The 26,515-nt window shown below is 32.9% G+C and overlaps 1 protein-coding gene across 2 annotated transcripts in view; it reads left to right on the top strand.

The window, feature by feature from the left end:
• The window catches only part of Samuel (SAM-motif ubiquitously expressed punctatedly localized protein), a 277,721-nt gene that overhangs the window by 171,036 nt on the left and 80,170 nt on the right, over positions 1-26,515 (top strand). Inside the window, exon 7 of one of the 2 annotated variants that reach the window (XM_085944321.1) lies at positions 19,946-21,548. The exons of the other annotated variant lie outside the window; for it this stretch is intronic. Within the exon in view, the coding sequence (XP_085800447.1) occupies positions 19,946-19,999 (54 nt within the window). The 3' untranslated portion in view covers positions 20,000-21,548. Of the gene's footprint in view, positions 1-19,945; positions 21,549-26,515 lie in introns of those variants that run through there. 2 annotated transcript variants of the gene reach the window in all.

Raw genomic sequence — 26,515 nt, 5'->3', positions numbered from 1 at the left:
TGAGCACTTACGCCTAACAATAAAAGACATATTGGGCATTGCATTGCAAAATTTAATTATTTAACCTAATTAGATTAAATTTATATAGGTACTTTTGTAGAAAATAATGTATCAATTATAAGAATAATTAAGATTTCTCTTTTCAGAAATGTAATACCACTTCGATATAATAATATAATATAACCGTCAATTATTATTAATAGTAGTCTCTGAAATAAAATGTTGTTTTTTATGATAAAATTTATAATGGAAACATTAATCTACTATTTATTGTAATATATCTACCTACATTTTAAAAAAAATAGAAAAAAACACTTTGTTTTCATTATTAAATATGATTTTTATATTTGTCAAAATAAAAACCAGTCGCCAGTATTAGTGAAATTTGTGAAGCTCTTCAATGGTATTTTTACTAGTTAATTTCTTCTTAATTAGGTTAACACAGGTGAGTAAATTTGTAAAGCACATTGGCCGTAATCTGATGAATGCAGGTTTGAGTCCTGTCCGCCGTCGTATTTTTTCTAATAAGTATATTTAAAAAATATATATAATTATTTCTATTAATATACCGTTTTGATTAATATGTAAACACTGTAAAGAGTGGAGGTAGGCTATCAAGATCCGATATAAATAATGTACACTAAACTTTGTCAGTCATACGTATTTGTTTTCTAACTGTTTATTAACACAACAATTTGCAGATAGTGTAGGTTAGTTTTTAAAAATCAATTAAACCCTGCCTATATCAAACTATAAGAGATTAAACATATTCTTCTATATATAAAATATCTAAAACTATGTGTAATTTAATGGCTTAATTTTAGATATTTTATATATATACAACTATTTTTTTTACTATTATCTAATTATGGCTTGATTTACAAAGATTTTATTTAATTTTAAAAACCAACCAATACTATTTGCATATTGTAGTTCATTAAAAAATATGCATGACATTAAAAGCTTAATATGTAGTATTTATGTCGGATTTTAACATCCTACCTCCACTCTTCGCCAGTGGTATAGAGTACACTAAATTAAAATTAAAACACGAAATCTCATACTCATAGATAATAAACCAATGATTTATCAAAACACTTCGTTGACCGACATAATCAGTTTAATGATCTCGAATGAATTTTAATTGAAACTTATTGCAGACACTTCTGTCAAAAGGATTTAAAATTTCAATGATAATAATATTATTTGATTTGATAAAACGGTTAATAAGTCATGCTTTGTGAATTTTGCGCCTAAAGCTAAATTTGCAAGTGACGTCTTTCACTTTGCAGTCTGTGTTTTATTGATATTAATCTTGTTGGAAATAGCAATTTAGCTATAAATCTCCTCGAGTCATAGCTAATTTTAATGCTTCAAATGGGTTTGTATGAAATGTAACAAACTCCCGATATAAAATTATTTTATTGCAGAGCATTAGAGTTTAGTGCCTTTGATAAAAAGGGAATGGCCTTTTCTATCGGTTATTGCACATTTAATTCAAGTCGATAAAACTCGGAACTAACGATTTATAAAAGTGGTTTGTCCCACGAAAATCTTCTTGGATACTAAAATTGAATATAATATTTTGCAGTGTCGGTTTATGATATGCATTATTGGGTTAGACTGCTTTATTTGAGGTTGTATCTATGCTATCCGTGGCTTTATCCAACTGGTTTCCTCTTAGGTATGCTTACATATTGGAGCTTAAACACTAGACGATATTTATATTTGGCCACGTATTTTTTCCGATTTATACGCGGTGAAAATGACAACAAAAACTGGAATGATGAAAATTATCGTTGTTTACACTGACCAGATAAAGAATTGTAAAATTTTATAAGTACGTATCATAAAATTGCCTACTTAGCACTGTCACACTAGGCTTTATAGTAAGTTATACTGTAGGTACGGTGAATTGCAGGAAACTCAATTTTTGATTCGAGGAGATGGAGTGATAAGGTAATTGATAATAGATACTATATTTTATCTTCGGATCTTATTTTATTTATATGATAATTACACATGATTATGTAATTGATTTTCAGCTTATTAAAAGGGGCTCGAGATTACAGCACGCTTCTTTACCCAAAACATACGAATACGGAAGTTACATTTTGAATAGGATGCTTGCTAGCTCGGTTGAAGGAAAATTGAACCTCTGTCATAGAAATACGAAAACGTTTTTATTAGCCGCTTTTTATGGAGTGCAACGCACCTTGCTAAATGCCACGAAATTAAAAGCAAAATAAAACAGGCCCTGCTATTGTCAATTAATCACAATTGGACATCAGTTTATACGTTTTACTGATGTATTATTACGATGGTAACAGCACTTATTGTGACCAATGCCCATATGCTTTCTTATTTCCCCATTTTTATTTATATTTATCATAAACACTTTTGCCTGTTATCACGAGGAATGGTTTCCAATCCTGGTGTTCTAATGAATTTGAATTTACGTGCGCCTGTCAATTACCTACGTGGTCGCAGCCATGATTTATTCTGGATCAGAACCGTTTCCTCGTGTCAAGCCTATCAGGCACCATTAGCGAGGGGTACAAAACTAGTCAATGCGCTCCCCAAAGACGTAGATATTTTCGGTGACATGCTATGTATTTTGTATTCGAAATTTTATTTTTGTTTTTAAGTGTTTTTATTTTAATTTAATTTAATTTATTATTATTATTTTATATATTCTCTTCTTCTCTCTTGTGAGGGTAATGTTTGTTATAATGTAAATCTCATGTTGTGTACGTCTTGAATTTAGATTTGTTATTGATGGTACCAATCTCCCCCATAATCAATTACACAACAAGTTTCGTTGATCCATCGCGGACCGGTTCTATGTACAATATCTTCCTTCAAATTGCTACATAATATGTAAATAAAACTTAGTATAAGTATATCATCTTACGCGATGACACAAACCCGATTCCATGCATTTTAGAATAAGGCTGTATTCTCTGGACACGTAACACGACGTGGACAAATTATTATATTGGCGAGAAAATAAAATGATTATTTACAATCGCGAAACCTGTGTCCGACTTGAGACATCGACGCGCGGGTATGACGGAAACCCGTAACCTCATAATTTCTGGATCAGGTTTTGCGTTCAGAGGTGTGTTTATATCAGCGACTGGCAACCATCCAACTCGTCGATTAATATTTGGTTATTTAATTTATTTTCTATATATTATTTTTAATGCTTTAATAATTATAGAATGTAGAATACATTTATAGTTGGGATGGTGTGATATAGACGTACCTATGTTCAAATTTCATGTTCCTACAACTTAAAAACCAATTATTTATATGTACACACATTAACACTACTACAAAACTACAGTATAAGGCCTACCGCGCATGGACGATTACATAACCGGCCGGTAGCATTCGGACAATCGTTGGTTTGCTCGCGCATGATCCAAATTATTACCGGCCAGTATGTTTGAGCGCGCATGACGTGATATAGATCGGAGGCAATGCGCGCGCACTGAAGATAATATGCTTCCGCACCGAAAAATGGCGGACGCAATATAAGAAACGTCAAAATAGATTTTGTAGAGCTTATATTATATAATATATAGAGGTTTTGTATAGATTATCAAACTGTTTTAAAATGTGGGTGTATATATTATTAATTTATGAAGAAAGAAACTGAAAAAATGGGACTGGTACGCGCATGCAAAGCCAATAGGTACGCATCGATGAACTGTCAAGTCAAATGTGGCGGTTCGATGTATGCGTGCGCTACATACGACCACGTCATTTGTGCGTGCATGTATGAGTGCACTCTCGGCCGGCCATGACTTGTCATGTGCGGGCTCTCATTTAAAAGCATTGCCAATGGGACCCCGGCCGGTTCGAATCGGTGTAAAATTTTGTGTCTTCACACAGATTTTCAATTCGGCCGTTCGCTCGATCGTCCATGCGCGGGGTTGCATTGCAATACGATGGTTACAACTCCTCGATTGTTGACCGTACGATAGGAAATCGTTCATGCGCGGTAGATCTAATAGTAACCTTATGAAAGGACGTAATGTAGATATACAATTTCTAAGGTCATTGTATTGTGTAAGCTGTAAGAGAAGAACAACGGTATACGTGGAAAACGCCACATCTTGTTTTGCCTGTTTTTTTTTTGATGTGTTGATACAAAAAATATCACTTTGGTGGTGACCTTTGGTAAAGGGCAGCGTAAATATAATAATAATAATATATTTAAACTGTCTTTTGATTTTCTATTGTGTATATTATTACCTAATTCTTCAACTGAATGCAGAACAATTCTAGCTCACATTTGAAATATTTTAGAAGGGAGTTCTTTGGTTCAACCCACTTAAATTATTTATTATTTGGGTAATGTTCGGTTATCAGGAATACAGCGGAAAACACATTTTGAAAATACCCGATATACTGGATTATTTGTTAGTTTGGGTTAGGTTAGGTTAGGTTAGGTTTACCTAACAAACAATCCAGTTTATCGGCTATTTTCAAAATGTGTTTTCCGCTTTATTCCTGATAACCGAACAGTACCATTATTTATATTTAAATGTTTACATCATATTTTAGTAGGACTATTGTTGAAAATAATAATGTATAAATGTAGCTATATAAATAATAAAAAACTTAAAAATAATATTTCAAAGAAAACTCCTGTAAAATATTTTAAATGTGAGTTAGCCAGAATATTCAGCTGACGCTGACCTATTGAAAATGTTGCCTTTGCAGACAGTATCAATCCTTTTTTGTAATACAATACTCAATATCATTTAGCACAACTACTCTAATAGTAATTATCAAAGATAATTTACTAAATCATCAAGAACAGATTATTTGTTATGTTAGGTTAGGTCAGCGATTTTGATGGAAAAACTAGTTTAAATTACATCTTTTATAATAACTGCCCCATCGGAAAATAGCGAGATCGACTAGTAAGAAAAAGCTAACTTAATGAGTTAGCAGTAATTTTTGTTTAACTTCCATACACTTAGGCATCGTTTAGATAATAAAGCCGTCTTAAATATTTTTATTTTTACTGATTTTATAGAAAGGTTTTATTTAAATATTGTTTTTCTTTAAAACGTTGAAAATGTTTGTGATCATGAATCATAATGTTTGCAACTACTATCTTCATTTAAAACCAGCTATTATAAACCATAGTAGACAGATCTACGCTCAAATGCGTCAAACTCAGTTTTTTCTCGATGTTCTATGCAAATTATTTCCTGTGAGTTGAATTAAAATTTATCGCCTATCTTGTCACCTGTAAACAGATAAATTTAGTTTTGCTGTATACATTACAGGGATAATTATATTTTATCGTATATGTACACAAATCTAACATAATACAAAACTTAAAAGTTATATTATATGTCAATATTAAAAATATACAACAAAAGATTTTTTTTATCGTGTAATCAGTATTTATGTAGTTACCTACAATGAAAAAAATATTGATCAGTCATAATTTTTAAATGATAAAAAATTGTTTATTCCACCTATAAGGACATTATTGGTTGATAGAGCTCACACGATTAATTATGACATCAGGTGCTTTCGTAAGGCTTTGTCCATATGGCGCGCTTTGTCTGGTACACGTGACATCATTGAGCCGTCCATAAGCATTCGCACCGTGACAACTGTCGCGCGCGGTCAAGGTATGGGTAACTAATTGAACTTACAAAAGGTATAGGTGACTAATTGAACTCACGTCGAGACACACGCCATGTGGACAAGGCCTAAATAGAAAAGCGTACGATAATTATCACACGTCATGACCAAATGTGGCTTCTCTATGATTTTTTTTTTACATATTTACACGAATCCAGCGAATTCGGTTGTATCAGTTAAATGTATTTAATAAGTGTAACTAATCCAATTTTCTTATGAGAACCGTGACACTCCCGCATATTCCATAGCAATATGCCTGTTAAAAAAAAATGATTTCGTAATGTTTTATCTCGGGCAGTGATGAATAGAAACACGAGTTGGTGTTTTCTTGGTTTTATATTATGGTAATAAAATTCGGTAACACGGCACTACGAAATACATTATATTAATTCTAGTTTGAGTGCAAAGATTTAAATTATACTTTAGAATTTAAATATTAAGAGAGACACGGAAGAGCGGTGGGCGTCGACTACATTTTTGGAAAGCTCAATGACGACTGTGTTTTCCGTTGCGTCATTGTCTATGGTCCATAAATGACCATAGACAACGATATGACAGTTGTAGGGTTATACAACCTCTACAGTTTAATGGCTAATGTAAATGGTGTGACCACGTGGTTTATTCTATATACGCCTAACCACCTCTAAATAAACACTCCCATTCAATTTTTACGATTACGACGGTAACCCGAAGTCATTGGATTACAATAGGTAGGTATGCCTTACTTGTGTATTACCACAAAATTTTGTCAGCTAGACTATATTGCCTATTGAATTATATTGAAATAAAAATTATCTAGATATCGTGAAGCAATTTATATATCGGTCAGTTTTGTGTAATGTTTTGATGAAAGCAATGACTTTGTTTGAATGAACTTAATTCTTTTGTAGGCGTCTGCATGATTTCCAACGTAATTGATATCATCAATCAATACTTTCATGTAATAAATATCGCTTCGCCTCAATTATGTATTAGTCGGGATATCTAGAACGATTGATAGAGTTCATTCGGTCTGATAGACTGAAATAAAAAAATTAAAATGAAGAAATATTAAAAAAAAAAAAAGAATTCGTCTTCTGTTTATGATGCACCGAGACTCTTTCTAACTATGCCTTGCCCACCATGATCTCAGCGTTATTAATTTTATACCAGTGGCAAAAGGTGGAGGTAGGCAGTTAAGATCTGATACAAATAGTGCACGTTAAGCTTTGTTAGTCATGCGTATTTATTTTCATTGAAATAAGACTACAATTTATAGATGGTGTTAGTTAGTTTTTAAAAATCAATTAAGCTCGGCCTATAATAGTTTTGGTATACTTTGGACGATATGACAAAATTGTGCATACTTTTTCATTCATACTTATTTGTTTTAGTTGAGTCAGGAATACATATTATTATGATACACATTGTTGGTTAATTTGTTTGAATTCATTAACCCCTGTCTAAAAATATACTATCTATTAAATATCCAAAATTATAAACGATTTAATGGCATAATTTTAGAATATGTATTATGGCTTGGTTAACGCAGGGTTTAATTGAATTTTCAAAACTAACAGTTCGCCATGAGTTATCTTATACCTACGGTCTCCAATTTTATTAGATTTAATATCAACATTAATTCAAATTTCATAGCTGATTTTGGCAAAATTCTTGAATTCAAGAATAAAAACTTAACCTAACCTAACAAATAATCCACTATATCGGCTATTTTCAAAATTTGTTTGGCTTTCTGTAAAGTGTAAACCGACAAGAACCGTGTTCTATTTAGACATGATTATTGTATGTCAGTACTATACGACCCAAAAAGGTTAGACGTTCTTCCATATACGACCATTTACTTCCGATACAACATTTGACGATGAAGTGTGATACGGTGAACTGCATACGTACAAGTTTCTGGACACGAAGGTAACCTACTTTGAAACCAATAGCTTCAGTTAATTTATTAATTAGTTTGAATTTCGTAATATTTTGTTAAGCTTCACAACATACATAGAAGTTGTTAAGCTCTAATAACAAATATTTTTAGATTCTTGTGGAGAGTTTAGTTTAAACTGAATTTATTGTAGTAAATTAATATTTTTCTTTATAATGTATCAGGCTCTCAGACAGTCAAGTTGGTAAGAAAAAGGGTTCAAGTATTGTAATAAAGATATCCCGCGGCTTTGCCTTCCGGCCGCTAGAGGTCTCACCGTCGCGCCCCGCTGTGCCCCTGTCATCGAAATGCCCCCTTGTATTATTTAGTGTCATTGAATTTCATATTATAATAATATTATCCACCAGAATTCGACGATACCATTACCATTCTACAAATAATGGAAGACACAACGGCTTATTTCATAGAATCGGATGGAACAATTAATTGATTGTGTGTTTTGTTATTTCGAACAATAATATGTCATCTTTTTGTTGTTTATGTTTGAAAGCACAGCGATAGGTTCGTCTACGTATGTTATTTCAATGAACTATAATCACCGTCAGTTGGAGTCCAACCACTACTGAAAGAAGGTGTCCCTATAGTTTCTTCAATTTCTCTGAATCCCGATGTATTTAAGATGCTGTATGTAGGGCATGTAAAATTATCAAAAAAAGGTATTACGGCAAACACAATTAATACAATATATGCTTTGAAACTTATTGGTGGCGCTTTTAAGGTGATGGTTAGTGGATTACGGATCTAATGGGGGGGAGGATTGAAGGTTTACACAGAATAACAGACACTGACCTTTAACTTTATAAGGTTAGCGCACGCTGGGGCCGGTTCGGTGTTTACGCACTCACGAATTGGACGGTACACTTTTGATGGATGATATATCGTCACTGTTCTGGCAGAAGATACTTATTCGAAAAAATGACATATTGAGTTAGTTATACAAAAATGTTCCTTATTTCAAACTTTACCGTCTGGAAACATTTTTAATATATAAACAGTCTTTATTTTAAAGTCAAACTTTTTACGATTACCTAATAAACTCACATGATAGACCATTTTAGACATTTTAACAACTTCAAAGTCAAATTACTCAAAACTAGTATTCTCCAGTTAGTGTGTTCTGCCAGAACAGAGACGATATGAGGTTGATGAATGATGATGATAAGTTCAGGATAGATGATAGACGCGGCGTTCGCTCAAACCATATTAGATTTAGCGCAACGAATGTCGAACATATCCGTTTTGAGCGTCACTTGGTAGCGATAATAATAAATAAGGATTCGAGGGTGGGTGGGAAGATAGGATGAATGCGACCACAATTATTGGCACAACCATTTATGATATAAATAATATTACATTGTCACATATGATTCATATTATATAGTTATTTTTAGATGTGAAATAATAATTGTAACATGGCATATTTAAAGTGTCACTTAGACTAAATCTAATTTGAGCGCAGATATCTTATGCTGAAAAGAAATCTGTAAGATTTCATAACAGACGTCTGAATTATTCATTATTAATAATTATAATTAACATAATTTCATCATAATAAGTAGATATAATTCAATTCCATTAAAAAGTAGAAATCATTAATTTTTCTAAAATTAATCCAAATTCTAGTAAATCGGTAATGAAAATTAGTTGTGTTTACTGGTAAACAGGTTATGCTTATTGTAATAATTATTGTGCAACAGTAAAAGTAAATAATCAAATAATCAATCAAATTTCGTGATAAGGCCACCTCGTAGTTGTGCAGTCTTTTTCATGTATACTTTTATGAAAACATAATATCATCACAAAGGGACTCTTCATTGCAGAATTAAGGTCACAATTAGTTTCTTCCACCTTTCATCGCGACTAGGTTTTTTACTGCCACGTAGCTGTTTTGTTGAATCTATTTCCGGGCTGCGTGTGGCCATTTTGTGCTACTACATTTTTTTCAAGCGATTATTTAATCCAATATGGCGGGCTATTATAAATAATCAATCAATTTAATTAGAACATTAAATATAAATTTTGCATGTCAGATGTGTACGGATTAAAAAGTAACATCTTAACACACAATTTAGAAGATGTATATAACTATAAATACAGATTTATTTATAAAATATAAACTATTACGTACATCACTACCACAATCAATTCATAATTCTAACTACTAGTTTTGCGATTTTAATCGCGCGTACTATGTTCTTTTTTCGTTAACAGATCAATCAATTATGAACGTACACATCCGGCGACGTTGTTTTGTATTGTTTGCAAATACTTCATCGAGATGTTGTATGTATCTAGTTAGTTTAGGCACTTAGTCATTTAACTATCTGCTTAATTCACACCTTGTATATGCGATGGTATTGCGTTTACAGTCACGTTTTGTTGGCAATTAAGAGCGGGGATTTTGATTGTCTATTACGAGCTCGCGAACGTTCGCAGACGATCGCTGGGCCGGATATTGCAATTAAAAAACCAAAAAGAAAATGTAAATGGACGTCTTTTATACAGGTATTATTTTGATAAAACAAATCAACACAAAATAACTTCACACAGGTAGTTTTCTGAAGGCTTCATCGCTGATTTTTTTTCTTTTTTCAACAGATTCAGTACCTATTTGGAGAAATTAATGAAAAAAAGATATAAAATATTTTATCACAGAAAAATAATTTATAAAACTGTCTATACTATCGGGCACCCACGTTATTATAGCGGCCGTCTTTGTATAAATACGAAGCCGTGGGACACGGGTTAGAACCTGCGACTGGTCAAAAAAATTATGTGTTTTTTTTTCTTCTAAAATCTGCGTTTTATCCAATGTAGGTACCCATTAAATTCGGCGAAACCCTTACATATATTAGGCGCAAGTCGTGTACCTTTGAATGATTTTACCTTTGCAATACGCAACCTAAAAATCTCCTAAAAATACGTACGCATGATCCATTTTTTGCAGTAGTGTTTTGTTCCAGTGCATGTTCTCAATAAGTTGGGTGAATAACTAATAACCAATACTCGTCAAAAGTATGTGAATTTAACAGTATAATTCACTTACGAAAATACTGTGTTGTTTATTCTTTATCTTACTGGTGTATCCTATTTTGGAAGCTAAAAGATCAGTGCAGGATCTCTCCAGATGAAAAGAAATTATTGAAATGCTTGTAAATTCGCTCACACTATACTCAGTAATGGGAGAAAGGATAACTCATACTCAATTTATATCTCTCTCTAGTGACGTATCTCAACCAAGGCTACAATAAAAATGAACCAAAAGTGCGAGTGAGTTAGCTTTCGGCACCCTTATATCTCTGCACTATGCGTTAGAGTAAGATAGAATTTCTACGGTTGAATTAAATATTTTTTTTGTAAACGTCGCCGGTAAATAATATGGATTTGACAGATTAGATTCATTTAAAAACTGCGAGCACGTGTTGCTGAAATTTATTGTTTTTGTGTTAAATATAAAGTTAGTTGTAATTATTTTAGTCGAACATATGCTTAACTATGTTTTGTTTAAATTTGATACCCGTACTGAGAAGCAACATTTTGGTATAACGTTTTATTCTTAAGTTGATAATAATAAAATCAAGGTTCTACTGTGCGTTATACGAAAGCAACACGGCTTCATTTTGCCGAACAATAGCCGCTCTCTATCAATCATTACTCTGAGATCTCAAAAGAAACTTTCTTCTTTTTTATGTCAGCAATTTAAACATATAAATTATTACTATTCACATAATCAATTCTAATGGTTCTATTAAAATTATATAGATGTAACTATTTTCTCAGTCTGTGCCTAATTTATATATTATGCAAAAATAAATCGATATAAATTCTCAGTGGTGATTTTTATAATTGCATATTGTGATAAGTATTAGAATTTAAACAAGGAGCGGTAAACGTTACATGACCATTTTCTATCGAGTATTTCCCGTTGGTAGAGAATAAGTAACAAAACAATAAGCTGTTAGGAAATGTATTTTTAATAAAATTGACAGTTAATCATTTTATGTTTCAAACATCAAATTTAGAAACAGTGTACTTTTACGAGTGTAGCAGAACAAATCGTCATAAAATACTTTGTATAATTTTAGACCGCGGAATCAGAAAATATCATGTAGCCAATAAAAACATAATGGCTGTAGATAATAAACTTTAGAAACAGGACATGGAGTTTCAATAAACGTTCAATCACACCTGTCTGCTCTCAATGAATGCATGATTTAAGGTTGGGAAACGCTTAACTTTTCTTTAAAATCATTTTCTCATAAATCATCAAACTTTGTATGTTTAACCCAAGCTCAAGTAGCTGAAAGTAGTCCACAAAAAAATCTTTCCTAATTATTAACCTATATTAGTATTTTATATATTTTTATGCATTTTGAGATTAACGTTTTCATCAAATACGTTTGAGAAAACCTTCTATCATATCATATCATCTTCATATCATGAAGATGAAACTGAAAACAAGTTACTACGGTTGTAGGGCCAATTATGGTTGCCCTCATCCCTATATTTTCCCCCTACCTCAAATCTCCAGAGTTATTGTCGCATGTCCAGGTAAAACTCAATTACGGGTCATTAGTCAACCGTGATTAAAAACATTTAGTTACATCAAGTTAGATACCTCAAGATAACGGGCGCGTCTAGGCTCGTTACAACTTTAAAGGATGCCTAACGTTCATTACGCCATGGTATAGCCTGAATAACGGGTATGGAAACGTGGCGGGTGGTGGAGACACCTATGTAAACGTGTTATTACTTGAAAAAGGCGATACAACTTAAGTTGTGATAAATTGAGATGCATGTCACGTCACCGTCACGTTGTCACGGCGACAAATTTAGTTTATGGTTTCGTCATTTTGCAAAATATTTTGAACGATCACCCTCTCTCTAAATTCAATTATAGAGAGTGCCAACTCTAATGTATTAGTATGTTGAATTATTATTAATTATTCATGCTAATTTCAATTGTTGTGAACAGATTCTACGTGTGCGTACGTTAAAATTACTTGCGATATTATAACCATAGATAATATTTTGAACAGAACCTAACCTGCAGATCATAGATAATAGACAATTTCTTCTAGAAAATACATAGTGCCAACCACTAAAAACAAAAAACGTGATTTTGACCTAATTCAAAGAATAAATGATAAAAACGTTCAAAGCGTCATGCAGATGTAGATGCAGTACGATTCAACGTGAGCTGACCTCATTGTTGTTTTGACGGTTTCGGCAGATTTCGCCAATTGATAATTTCCGTTTAAAGGTTCAAAATGTGCTACGGGATAAGAGCATCAGTCTGATAACATTTTAAACACTAAGAAAAACGACATTACATTTTTTTCCCCGTAGCGGCAGCTTACTGTGACGTCACGTGATAGTCCGCAACATGCACCATAATATATTTCGGGCTTCAGTATTTTAAAAATAAATTGAATATAAGTACTGACCATAATATAATAATTAATTTTTGCATAAATATTAAAAGTATGTGTCAAATCAACACCCGAGTTACTAAGTTCCACACGGAAACGTGTTCAAATACAAAGTGGTATACAAAGCAATCATCGTTTGACTCTCTCAAATTTTATATGCAGACCCAACACTGTCTGCCTTGATCATTTAAGCCAAATCCGCAAAATAACTGTGCTTTGATTTTATGGATTACTCATTAAGTTTATAGTTTCTTTAGATCCATGTACACCTGCTTTTACTTAGAATTACTATTGCAGTGTTAATTTAATAAAACTATAAAGAAACTGGTCTTTGCTACCGACTACGCAGTGGCGGCCATCATCATCAGCCGTAGATAAATGTGAATGCATAAATACGGAGTGAACCGGAACATCATATTACAAGACACCGAACACACGCTCTCGTGTCAGGGCGTTACTTATAAATATAATTCAAAGAGAAATCACAGAGTGTCATGATTTACTCATAGTAATACAACTCGGGCTAAGGAGAGCGATTAGTTAATCAGCTTAATATGAAATCTCTGTCATTAATATAGTTATTAATGAGTGTAATATCCAAAGAGGTATTTTTTTTAAATAATAATTTATCGAAAGCCATATCATTATGAAATCATTGTTTCTACAAAGTAATCCTGTTTTTTTTAACATTTGCGATCCTTATAAGATCACATATTATAGGGCTCTACAGTGTGGAAGTCTGTAGATTGACATATTTTTTACGACAAATGATGTTAGCCACTCAGAATCACCACCGATTGCGCTACAAAGAATTTTTCAAGTTTTTTGCAAGGTGGTTTCATAAGCCCTGGGCGAATTCAAATTATCAATACCCGATGCGGGTAGAAATAGTTATCAACAAGGCATATTTCTCAGCCGGCACAATTTTCATTTGACTAGCATCAAGTAGAGTAGTTTGCGTGCCAAAGTCTTGAAAGAAACCTCGATAGTAAATGTGGGGTATCCGTAAAGGCATCTAGAAAAAAAACACACTAGTTCCATACTCTGACTCATATACACGATTTAAAAATAATATGTGTACTTTCCAGAGCCAGGATTATAACTTGGGACTCATGACCTTATAGGCCGCGGTCATCGTGTGCGTATACTATATTACGTCCCTATATATAATAAAGTTTAATTACATATTTTACATATCTATATAAGAGGTTATTTATTAAGAAAGGTAATTCTAATATAATTGATATATATTGGGGTTGATATTAGACGGAAGCTAAATATATGAAAATTAAACTGAAAAACTGAACAAACTTCTTAACTAACGTTTAAACTCGCTATAAGTCATTTTTCAATACGGATTCATTCAGTGTAGGTATAAAGTTTTACGTCGTTTTCGTATTATTGCTGTCATCTGCCAAAAGTATTTAAAATTTAAACAATATTTTAGATCCATTTCAGAAATTATCAATTATGCAACTATTCATTAAGATTTAGATTAATTAATTTTGTCAACCGAATTGTACATATTATAACTTTAATACGTTTAATTTTAATATGAAAATAGACTGAAAATAAAAAATACGCAAATTTTAAAAATACATAGAAACGCACCAAGTGAAGTAAGTAGACGCTATATTAAAAATCAATAAAACAACGCCTCCTAAAACTCGCTCTCACATAAGTGGAATATCTCGTTATCCAAAACGATTTGGATAAATATAGCTATTACCATCATATTATTATATGGCATTAGTACTGCACCATGAAAGATGCAATCGATGCTCGACAGATATCAAATCTACCTACATATTATATGAATACCACCAGAAAAATAATAAATTGGTGAACTGCTGACTTTGGAAAAAAATCTGTAGTTCTCTTACTTTTAAACTACAGTATATAAGAATGGCAAAAAATAGCCTGATATATAAAGCCTATCTATATCCGTACAGTAATAAGTAAAGAAGTTTCAAAAATATAAAGCCCGGTCGCACATATACACTTGTAGCGACTGCAATACGTCGATTTTGTCGATGTGTTTTTGTTGTCAATTATAAAATACAATATGTAACCTAATATACAGCCGCAGATAGCGTCGGTACGACATTGTTAATAGGAAGATTAATTCGTTTGGGCTTTGTCCCAGTATGGCCCCACCTATGTGTGTGGAAGAGAGTTGCAACATTATCGGGCATTTTGATGTATTGTCATGTCGTAGTCGAGACGATTTTGTTTGTATGATTGAGTTTATGAATTTTCCTGACCATAAAACTGTACTTCAACATATATGGACCCCAAACAATCATCCCACTCTCAAGTCTTGACGTGTAACTCCGTTTCGTATCCAATTTCATTGAAATTTATTTATTTTTTGTTTGCAATTCACAGCTCATGTTATGTTACCATAACAACCTGATCATAAAGCGTGGTCTAGTCTAGTCAACAACGTGTCAACTGGGCTACAGTTTACGACACAAGTAGAAATTTACAGGTCCGGCTCAGTTGCGAATGCCCACGTTTGTAGTATATTATTTTATAAGCAATGTTTATTTACAAAGTGAAACGTCCAGCGGCCGCTATCACACTGTTTTACTGTTGATAATATCCTGTTGGCGATATAAATGTAACAGAATACACTTTTATCATTGTTACGATTTGCGTGCTGTAAATTGTACAATTGTAATATGGCTGACGATATTTGTACCCATTACAGGTGGCAGAACAGCTTCGAGATTGAATAAAAATTTCTTTTACACATTTTCAGCATCTTATAGTAAGTAGGTAGTCACAATTACCTACTATAATTATTACCAAATATTTGTAACGCAGAAATGTTATAATTTTTTTAATATTTACATAACAACTTACTTTCTCTTCATCTTTCGTGTTTTATATTGGTTGTTTTTCGTAATTAAGCATTTTTATTCATTTCATGAATATTTATAATTTCATTGTGTTTATATTTTTTATTGTGTTTTATTGTGTACGAGGGTGGGTCAATAATTCCTTAGAAAAAAGCATTAAAACAGGTTTTATTTTTGTATTTTTTTTTATTTCTCAACATAATTTCCTTGGAGCTCAATACACTTGGTTAGACGTTTCTCAATTTTTTTTAAACCGTCAGAAAAATAAGTTTTCGGAAGGTCCTCAAAATAAGCATTTGTCCGATCGATGACTTCTTCATTTGAAAAAAAACGTTGTCCACTTAGCCATTTTTTTAGGTTTGGGAAAAGGAAAAAGTCACTGGGGGCTAAATCTGGCGAATACGGTGGGTGGTCGACCAATTCGAACTTCAATTCTTCAATTTTAGCCATTGATCGTAAACATGTGTGAACACGGGCATTGTTCTGATGAAAGAGGATTTTTTTTCCTGTTTAAATGAGGCCGTTTTTCTTCAATTTTGTTTTTTAGCTGGTCCAATAAAGATGCATAATAATCCCCTGTTATTGTTTTTCCTTTTTCCAAATAGTCAACGAAAATAATTTCACGTGCATCCCAAAATACAGTAGCCATAACCTTACCAGCTGATTTTACGGTTTTCGCCTTCTTTGGACATGGTTTGCCTTCGCAATCCACTGCTTTGACTGTTCTTTCGTCTCGGGAGTATAGTGGTGTATCCATGTTTTATCTACAGTCACAAAGCGACGAAAAAATTCATCCGGATTGCGTTGCATGAGCGACAACAGAGCTTTAGAGGCCACCACCCTACTGCGTTTATTGTCGACTGTGAGCAAACGCGGCACCCATCTTGCAGAAATATTTTTCATGCCCAATTTGTCATGTAAAATAGAAATGACGCTACCTTTTGAGATCCCTGTAACCTCAATTATCTCACTCAACTTTAATCTTCGGTCACTTAACACCATATCGTGGATTTTATTGATCATTTCTGGTGTAGTCACCTCTACAGGACGTCCTGAGCGTGGTTCATCCTTTGTTGATGTACGACCACGTTTAAATTCATTTAACCAGTTATAAATAGTTGCAAGTGAAGGAGCAGATATGCCGTGAACTAAATCCAACTCATTTTTTATTTCCTTTGCTGTTAACCCTTTTATATTAAAATGTTTAATAACAACTCTAAACTCAATTTTCTCCATTTTCCATTTTTCCATTTTCCACAAGCAATTTTTTTTTTAAATGTACGAGAAACACACAACAACCCGACCAATCTGATTGAAACTTCGCAGCATACTGAATCGGTAGTGCCGCTGCATGAAAACAAACCGCTTGCAGTACTAGTCGCGCCACCTGTTGGCTTTTCTAAGGACTTATTGACCCACCCTCGTATTATAGCGCATTGGCCAATAGGTCTAATGCCATTGTTATGAATCTATAACACCTCTTATGATATCTTTCCAATGACACTAAATTGTCTTATGTTTAGATCCTAAGTAATTAATTAACTAGGTACATATTGTTAAGAATATTCAATTGGTATGATTTCGACTATTGCAGTGTATCTACTCAATATTATTGTTGATCAACTCCAATTTTTTCACCCTATCTAGCTGTGTCACTACACATATAATAATATAAACCCTTATACCTACATGAACTAAGTGTCATTTTATTAACTTATTAATACGTTATTAACTTTTTCATGTTTTAAACATTGTAAATGATTCTAATATCATTCAAATCGGACCATTCAACTTGTTGAAACTTAACTCAGCTCTAATCTCCAAGTTGTTTCGCTGTGAATTGAACTCTTGAGATTTTCCCTTCCTACTTTGAGATTAATTGACGAATAAACAACACTAAATATTAACATCCATCGACTCTTATTACTGACATACAACTTCCACTAGACGACGTGAAGGATCGAGGTCCATTGGTAAGGATTTACGTTGCACATAACACATAACAATATCACTAAATGAAGACATCATAATGCTAGTACGCGACAGTACGATTTTAATTTCACCCGATTTAACATAATGATATTTATTAATAAAATGACAATAACCATTTTCCTTTTATTTATTCCATATACCTATACATTGAGATTAATTGTAGAATAAATAACCACTTCCTTACTTAGATGCACGAGTCTTATTACCGACATATACCTTCCACTGGACCACGTCAAGGATCGGGGGCCATTGATAAGGATTTCCGTTGCCTATCACATAACACCTAAATACTCTTTCCTAATAATAATAAAACGGTGGCCGCGCGGCATAAGCGTTGGACTATAAAGCCGTGGGTCCCAGGTTCGAATCCTGGGTCTGGCAAGTACACATTTTGTTTTTCAATTTGTGTGTGTCAGGGTATGGACCTAATAGGTTGAGCAAGTGGCTGACATCCATTTCTCGTAAAAAACAAAATCTGTCAATACAAACCTCCACTCTGTGGAGGCCCATATGATCCTATCAGGTTCGGGCATGGTCGAAAAAAAAAAAAGCATCTACGGTTGCATTGCCAAATCAATTCGTGACTAATTTACAGCGTTAACGTTTGTTATGCCAATGTACATGCTCGTGTAATAAGTCTAAAGGTATAGTGGAAGTAAAATCAGTAACAAACTAACATTAAAATTTAATGAAATGTAATGAAAAATACATTTTATCTTTTCGCCTCCTTAAAAAAGACAATTAAACATAGTGACAGTTAATTTTGTTTTCTGTTATTGGCTTCACTGATTGCATCTTTTGTGTGGAGACCTGAGATACCAATGAGTAAATAAATGATTAAAAAAAGCTTTGTTAGTCATCCGAAGTATTTCTTTTGCGCTAACGGTAACCGAATAATGTTTTATTTTCTTATCAAATAAATCAAACTACATAGGCTCTATTTAGTATAATCGTTTACAAAACAAATATAACAATACCTACACTCTTTCAAATAATTAGATATGTATTAATTATTCAAAAAAAATATTGAAAGACCTGTATTTTACCTGCAAATTCGATACTACGCATACAAATTTTTACATACATACCTACTATAATAGATATTAACATCATTTGGGCTATATATGTGTGTATTTGCCCCGAAATTTTCAATGACTTATTTGCCTATTTCCATATACCTGAGACTTGAAATTTGGTGCCCGTAATATGTTGTTAAAAAAACTAGCTTAATATTTATAATGCTATCATTTTACCAATATATTCCTCGTGGTCTGTTACTGATCGACTGAATTGATCAATAATATTATAGTACAACTTTATATCATATTTAGTTAACAGAGATTCAATAAACAGATAAAACGTCCTCATCTATGCGATGACATATTGACGATATGTCCATATCATTGTCTTATATTTAATACTAATCTTAATCTTGATTAATTTATTTTGGGGTCATACATAATCCCATGAGAAACATTTCTTAATCTCAATATAAAATATGTATCGATGTTCTAACATTGACATTTAAGATTTTTGACAGAAGGAAGTTTGAATATTGCAAAAACACAAAAAATGGAATTAAATATAAAAAACTGTTTGAAAACAATTATTTATTCGTTTGTGAAAACTATATTTTTGTTTTTATTTAAATTGATAACCTGATTTTTTATAACGATTTAACATCCCCTCTCAAAAAGCTGAATGTCATTTACGAGGCTTCAATGCTAGTTGATCTGTTTGTTGTATTTCTTCTAAATTAATATTATTAGTTATATAGATTTTCCAATGAGTTAAAGGCGATGTTTATAAACTGATACTACGGATAATAACATATTCTAGGCATATATATATATATAATACCTATAATTAGTTCATTACATAAGTACTTTATGTTGTGATAAATTAACCCATACACATAATGTATTTTCATAATGTATTTTACGAGGAAACGTATAATACTAATACATGTATTACATTAATAATAAATTGAAGTATGCAAATAATTATTTGATTATAATGTTTTTTATCTCTTTTTGTTTCAGGTAAGTGAAAACTACTTCTTCGCACATTTCTTTGAAATTGATTATCATCCGTAGGTAAGTAAGTAAGATTAAAGAATAGCATTATTTGAAGTTTAAATAAGAATTCCGCTCTCTTGCGCCCAGGGTCCATGACTCGACACCGTACGAAAATAAGAAGAACACTAATAATTGTGCAAGCCTAATTTTTGTCGCAATTGAAATTCATATAGTTTTAAAACGTGTTATCACATTTTTCGAAATCTATATGCGCCTTCTATGCATACTTTATATTTACCTTTTCCAACTAATGGTTGATCTCAGATATACAAACTCGTTCACTATTTCTAGTTTTTGGAGTATACCTGCTGCTGGTAGAAGGTTAGCCGGATCGAAAACGATTAACTTGGTTTTATTCCTAATAATAAGCAGTATTTGCAACTCTCTTCCTCTACCCGGTGTAGCAGCTATGTGAGTTTTCTTTCACCAGCAGCGATAAATATATTCTCTCTTCTCTTCTTGGTTGTGCACTCATGACTGAGGATCGTGACCACATTTAAATTTTGCCATTCTTTGAGCGACCAAGACTTTCCATCCTTCTCGATCTTCCGCTTCTCTCAGGGCAGAATGGATGGTGCCCCCAGTCAGCTCTTTTACTTGGTCACTCCATCGCGCAGACGCTCTTCCTCTGCTTCGCCTTCCCTGGAGGCTACCCAAAACTACCAGTCTCTCCAGATTGTCCGGTCCGCGCCTGAAAATATGTCCAAAAAACTGCAGAATTCTTCTCAGACATATTGTCGAGAGACGTTCCTTTATCTTCAGTCTCTGGATGATTGACTGGTTCGTCCTGTGCTCCGTCCAAGAAATGCAAAGCATTCGGCGCCAACACCACATCTCAAAGGCATCAATTGCCTTCCGTTCTCTTGCCTTCAGGGTTCACGACTCGACTTCGTATAGAAATATCGAATCAAATATATTCTAGGTATACAAAAATACTCAGGAAAAATAATCAATTTTCCGTTAAGAAAGTTTTAAACAAAGTGCCATTGCAGAAAACGTAAAACTTTAAAGCCAATCAACTATCTTAGATTCGCAAAAGTGTACATTAATCTACGTGATGCATATTGATAGTTAAAATCTTTGTTATGTTTTTCAAGCCTTTTATAGACATAACATCACAAAAATTTTCATAAACTATTATTCAATTTAGAATGTTCACCAATTAAAAAATTAAACCACGCCATGAAATTTCTTTAACGACCCGACATGACTTACGTGCGATGTGTTTTGGTAAATACATCGCGGTTATAATAATTATTGCAGTGAAGATTTAATTGTATCGTATTATACTGCTTCTTGTTTTACATCAATAAATAATTTTCTACCGCATATGGCAGTGATGTTCAACGGTGGCAAAAGCTACATACCAGGCGATTATTTAAAGCCTACCTTCTTAAAAAATAGACTACTCTTCGACAATAAGATATAGTCGATAACTAACAGGAAGTCGCTGTAGTCGCATATAGAAGACTTCCCAGTGACGTACATGTCATGGCGGCAACGCGTGTTTAAATAATGTATCGGCTCTCTTTTTAGACGCGGCTCCTTTTCTTTTTCGCATTGAACCAAAAGTTTACTAATAATAATTGTAACATCACTCCTTATCGTTTTAATCATATTTTTGTTACAAAAAGTATCAAATTACGTAAATTGATAAATCCGTATACCACAAAAGCGTAAAATGAAATAATAAATTTGGGGGCGTTCCTCATTTGAAAATAGAATTATTGCACAGGAGGGGCTTGTTAGTTCACAGTTTTAACACGTGTACAAAAAGTTTTTGTTTGATAATAAAGACATTATAAAATAAAAAAAATAAACATACCCATCTTTCGTCAGAATCTTCAAGTATTTAATTTAGAATTCGTATCAAAGGTGAAAAATATGCGACAGCGCCATATGTCTTCAACTATTGTATTTATACGATTATTCCTATATCGTGAATACGTCACGTGACCTCAACTCTGTCTACTGAAACACTATACAATGCGGTAGGGTCATGAGGCGAAGCCTAAAACCTTTGCGAAAAATATTATTGTCTATGACTGCAGCTTTGTCCAAAATAAATAATAATAAGATTATATAAAAAAAATCTTTGGAAGTCAATCACATATAATTAATATAGATTATTTTGTATCTGTATAAATGTTTAGAAAAATACATAATTGGACATAGCTATGCCGAAAGTAGCCAGTCTACAAAAATAAAAAAAATGAGATATGATATAGATCAGATGCGAGAAGGTTTTTTCTACGTTCTGTTGGAAATAGCCAAGCCGCAAAAAAAATATTCTTGAAATAAAATACTATTTACAATGTTACATTTTACATACATTTTTAATATCACGTTGTTGCTAAAGTGCCATTATCTCAGCTCAACATTATTGTGGACTGGCTACATTCTGCATAACTACGTTCAATTTAAACTCAACGCTCAATTTTATATCGTTATTGTGTTGTTGAAATTTCATCGAATTAGTTTCATCAGTTGTAGTATCGTATTATCTTCTTATTTTCCGTAAGTATACCTGACAAGTGTGCTCTTTTTTGTGATTTCTACAGCCTATCTTTTTCCAGAAGTCGCCCTTCGCCTCTGATGTTCAACTATTTTGCATCCACTGCTTGAATTGTTCTGGAAAGTATGGTCATGTAGAAAAGAAACAGAGCATGGACACCGATTAGGTGAAGTGAAAGATTTTACTAGATTACAGGCGATAGGAAAACTAGAGACAGCCGATCCAGAATATTATAGTAGCAATCACGGAGTCATATTTTTACGTACAAAGCGTTTGCGATTTGACAGTTGGGCATAACTGGAGAAGATGTTTGCCCATCTTCTTAAATGAGCGTCGTAAATCAATCACGTAGGCGATAAATTAACGTCTTCCAGCGTTACACTCTGAATTGATTTTGAAACATTAGAACCAGAACATGTTTTGTGCAAGGATTGTTGTGAAAGCCTGCCAGATACAATTATTAATTACTATCACGAAGCGAATTCTTCTAATGATTTTGTATGTGGACTACCTTTTTCTGATTAATTCTCCCATTAATTACAACTTCTTACTAAATAAATAAATCAACGTTCGTATTTAAAAATTAATTTAGTAAACGTTTAGCCAATTTGTATTTATTGCTCGAAGTAATTTTTCAAATAAGCTTTTAAATAGGTACTTTCCATAAATAATAATTTAAAAAATAGAAACCTACTTTCCTTCCCACATTAATTATTATCTACCTACTGTATCTTTACAATCTATATCATTTACCACGCCTTGTAAATATTTTAAATAGGGATAAATTTCAGTTCACTATTTTGTCGGGTGTGCCGTATGGCATAATCTGTTCTAACGCCATTACAATAAAGGTGATATTGCTATAAATTCCCGATGCTTTTTGTCGGGTCTGCCAAATGGTTCGTATCGAACGGGTTCGCTCAAATGAACATTGACACTAGAAACACTGTTCTAACATGTTGTCACAATAAAGGTAATATTGCTATAAATTCCCGATGCATGATATCGCATAATGGAAATTGCGTGACGTCTACCTATACATGAATTTACTTGCTAGCTACTGTATTGAGTGCGTTGTCCATTAATAATGTCATTGATCTCACCATAAGAGTGAAGTACTTAGCCAGCTCTCACATCAAAACTCCTCTCGCGTGCAACGTGTCGAATAAGTCGATGTGACGTCATCTTTATTCACAAAACACACGTCGTTATATTATAAACTTTCGCACACTGCTGAAATAAAACATTTTAGTTTGAAAAAAACATCTGGACATGCAATTATTTTCACCTAACATGCAGCGTAGGTATAATCCCGAAATGTCGCACTTCGGCATTCATTTTGGCTTCCCAAGTGACGTCACTGTCCTCACACGACCTTGCTGTACGCACATAAGAAAGTTGCATGTTGCGCTCAGTTTTTATTTATGACTATTATCCCAGTCGAAACGATTTTCAATGTGCGACTGGGCTTAAAATGTAAAAAAAGTGGACATCCATTTGTAATAATATTATTTTATTGAGATTTTGAAGGGAAACGTTAACCATTCCATTTTTAATTTCTTTTACCAAACGGTTTACGGGAAAACCGTTTACAAATTAACCATGAAAAATCCGTGTGACCTTGTATCATTTGATTCGTATTCGTAGATCCACATTACTCGTAGTAGTTAGTGAAAGAGAAGACGTGAGTCTCCACGTTTTAAACTGAGGTGTAGGTTTAAGCGCGAAATATATTATGTTGCATGTCGCGGACTATCACGTGTCGTCACAGTAAGCTACCGCTACGGGAAAAAAGTGTGTATTGTCGTTTTTATTGGTGTATACAATGTTATCAGACTAATGGTCCCATCCCGTAGCAAATTTTGGACGTTTAAACGAACATTATCAATTGGCAAAATCTACCGAAATCACCAAAACAACAATGAGGTCACCTCACGTTGATCCACACTGCGTCGACATCTGCATGACGTTTTTATCATTTTATCATGTCAAAATTACGTTTTTTTTTGTTTTTAGTGGTTGGCACTATGTATTTTCTATAAGAATATCGTCTATTATCTATAGTCTGCAGGTTGGGTTCTGTTTAAAATATTATCTATGGTTATAATATCGCAAGTAATTTTAACGTACGCACACGTAGAAACTGTTAAAATTATTTGAAATTAGCATTAATAATTAATAATTATTCAAAATACTAATACATTAGAGTTGGCACTATCTATAATTGAATTTAGAGAGGTGGTGATCGTTCAAAATATTCTGCAAAATGACAAAACCATAAACTAAATTTGTAGCCGTGATAGTGACGTGACATGCATCTCAATTTGATCACAACTTTACTTACTGCCATGCAATAGACTCAATACTATTATCAAACTATTATCCTATTTAGGATAATAGTTTAATAATGAGTGTCCAATATAAGACGAAACAATATCATATTCACGACGAATAAGAAATTTAGTATTTCTTTATGGTGTTGTAAGACAAGACCATGGGCTCCATAAGGAGGGGCCTATGCTTAAGGAGGGTCCAGCCAAGTGAGATAAACACAAATCACAAAATTGCATTAATACCAAGAAAATGTCGCCTGCGGCGCTGTTTCACTTTAAGCATACTAACATTTAATAACATTTGTTTGTACGATGCAATTTTTCATTATTGTCGATATTCGACAAGTGGTCCACAATTGTGCATAACAACATAAAAGTGGGTGTGTTAGAAATGCAAAAAAATCTTTAAAAAATCTTAAAAAATTAAAAATGCCCTTAATTTTACCTCGAACACCATTTGGAATATGCAACTGTAGATCGTCATACTGCCTTTAACCTTAGCGATAGGTAAGGGGGCCCGCCAAAGATCTTAGGCTGGGGGCCCGCTTCGGGATGTGGTGTCATGGACAAGACGTATTGTTGTTTAATTTGTAACTCCTCAGCATTCTCTGCTAAATATAATACATTAGTTCATTGTTGTTTTTATTTAATAAAACGTAATTTTTTTGTAATACTTATTCCACTTTTAATCAAGAGATTAGTACCGTTTTCGTCCGCCTCAGAGGGACATTTTCAACTGAATACATTTTTTTTTTAAAACAATATTTATCAAACAAAATCCAAAGCGATAGAAATAATATAACAATAGGTACATAAATAATTATCCGTCCGTGAATTGACAGTTTACAAAATAAAAGAAACATTAGTGTCGCTATATTTCAAAATCAACCAAGTCCATAATAGATGAATAGGAGACAAACAGCTTTTTGTTTTATCAAATACGTAGTCACAAGGGTGAAAATTTATATTATTTCGAATATAGAATATTTAAAATTAATAAATTCCACATTTTGATAATGCAGAAATATTAGAAAGCAGTAGTTCTTCAGCAATTCACAAAAAAGTAAAAAATACCTAAAGGTGGACTTGGCTGATTTTGAAATGTAGCGACACATTAGTTCATGTTGAAGAATTACATAGTAGGAGAGATTTTGGATACTAAATTGTAGATTACAGCCCACTGAAAGCTTGACGTGCCCGTTCTAAATAAAACCACTTAAAAAAATATCTGTTCACAATTTCCCGATCAGTAACGAAACTGAATTGTGCAAAATAACTGGGTGGAGGTCATGTTTACTTTAAAATATTAAAATGTACATTCACAATTTATTATCATCACATTAACATTAATATTATTTAGAATTTAAGATTACTCAAATGCATCTTATGTGGGTAGATGTTTCTTTGTCACACGTTAGATTTCTGCATCCCTTGCGTCAAACAAAGTATATCAAAAATTATACTGTTAGTCGTTTTGATAATAAATAGAAAGTATTATCCAATAAACAAAAAAAATACACAATGATTAATTTAAAGTACATTTTAATATATATAATATAGTTTTTTTGGTACTGTTCGGTTAAAGCGGATACAGCGGAAAACGCATTTTGAAAATAGCCGATAAACTGGATTATTTGTTAGGCTAACCTAACCAAACCTAACCTAACCTAACCTAACCCAAACTAA

Source organism: Rhyacophila brunnea, unplaced genomic scaffold, assembly GCF_057557595.1.
Source record: "Rhyacophila brunnea isolate RB1 unplaced genomic scaffold, BYU_Rbru_1.0 scaffold_17, whole genome shotgun sequence".
Classification (NCBI taxonomy): domain Eukaryota; kingdom Metazoa; phylum Arthropoda; class Insecta; order Trichoptera; family Rhyacophilidae; genus Rhyacophila; species Rhyacophila brunnea.
The sequence above is the reverse complement of the archived record's forward strand: the minus strand, read 5'-3'. Positions and strand labels throughout refer to the sequence as shown.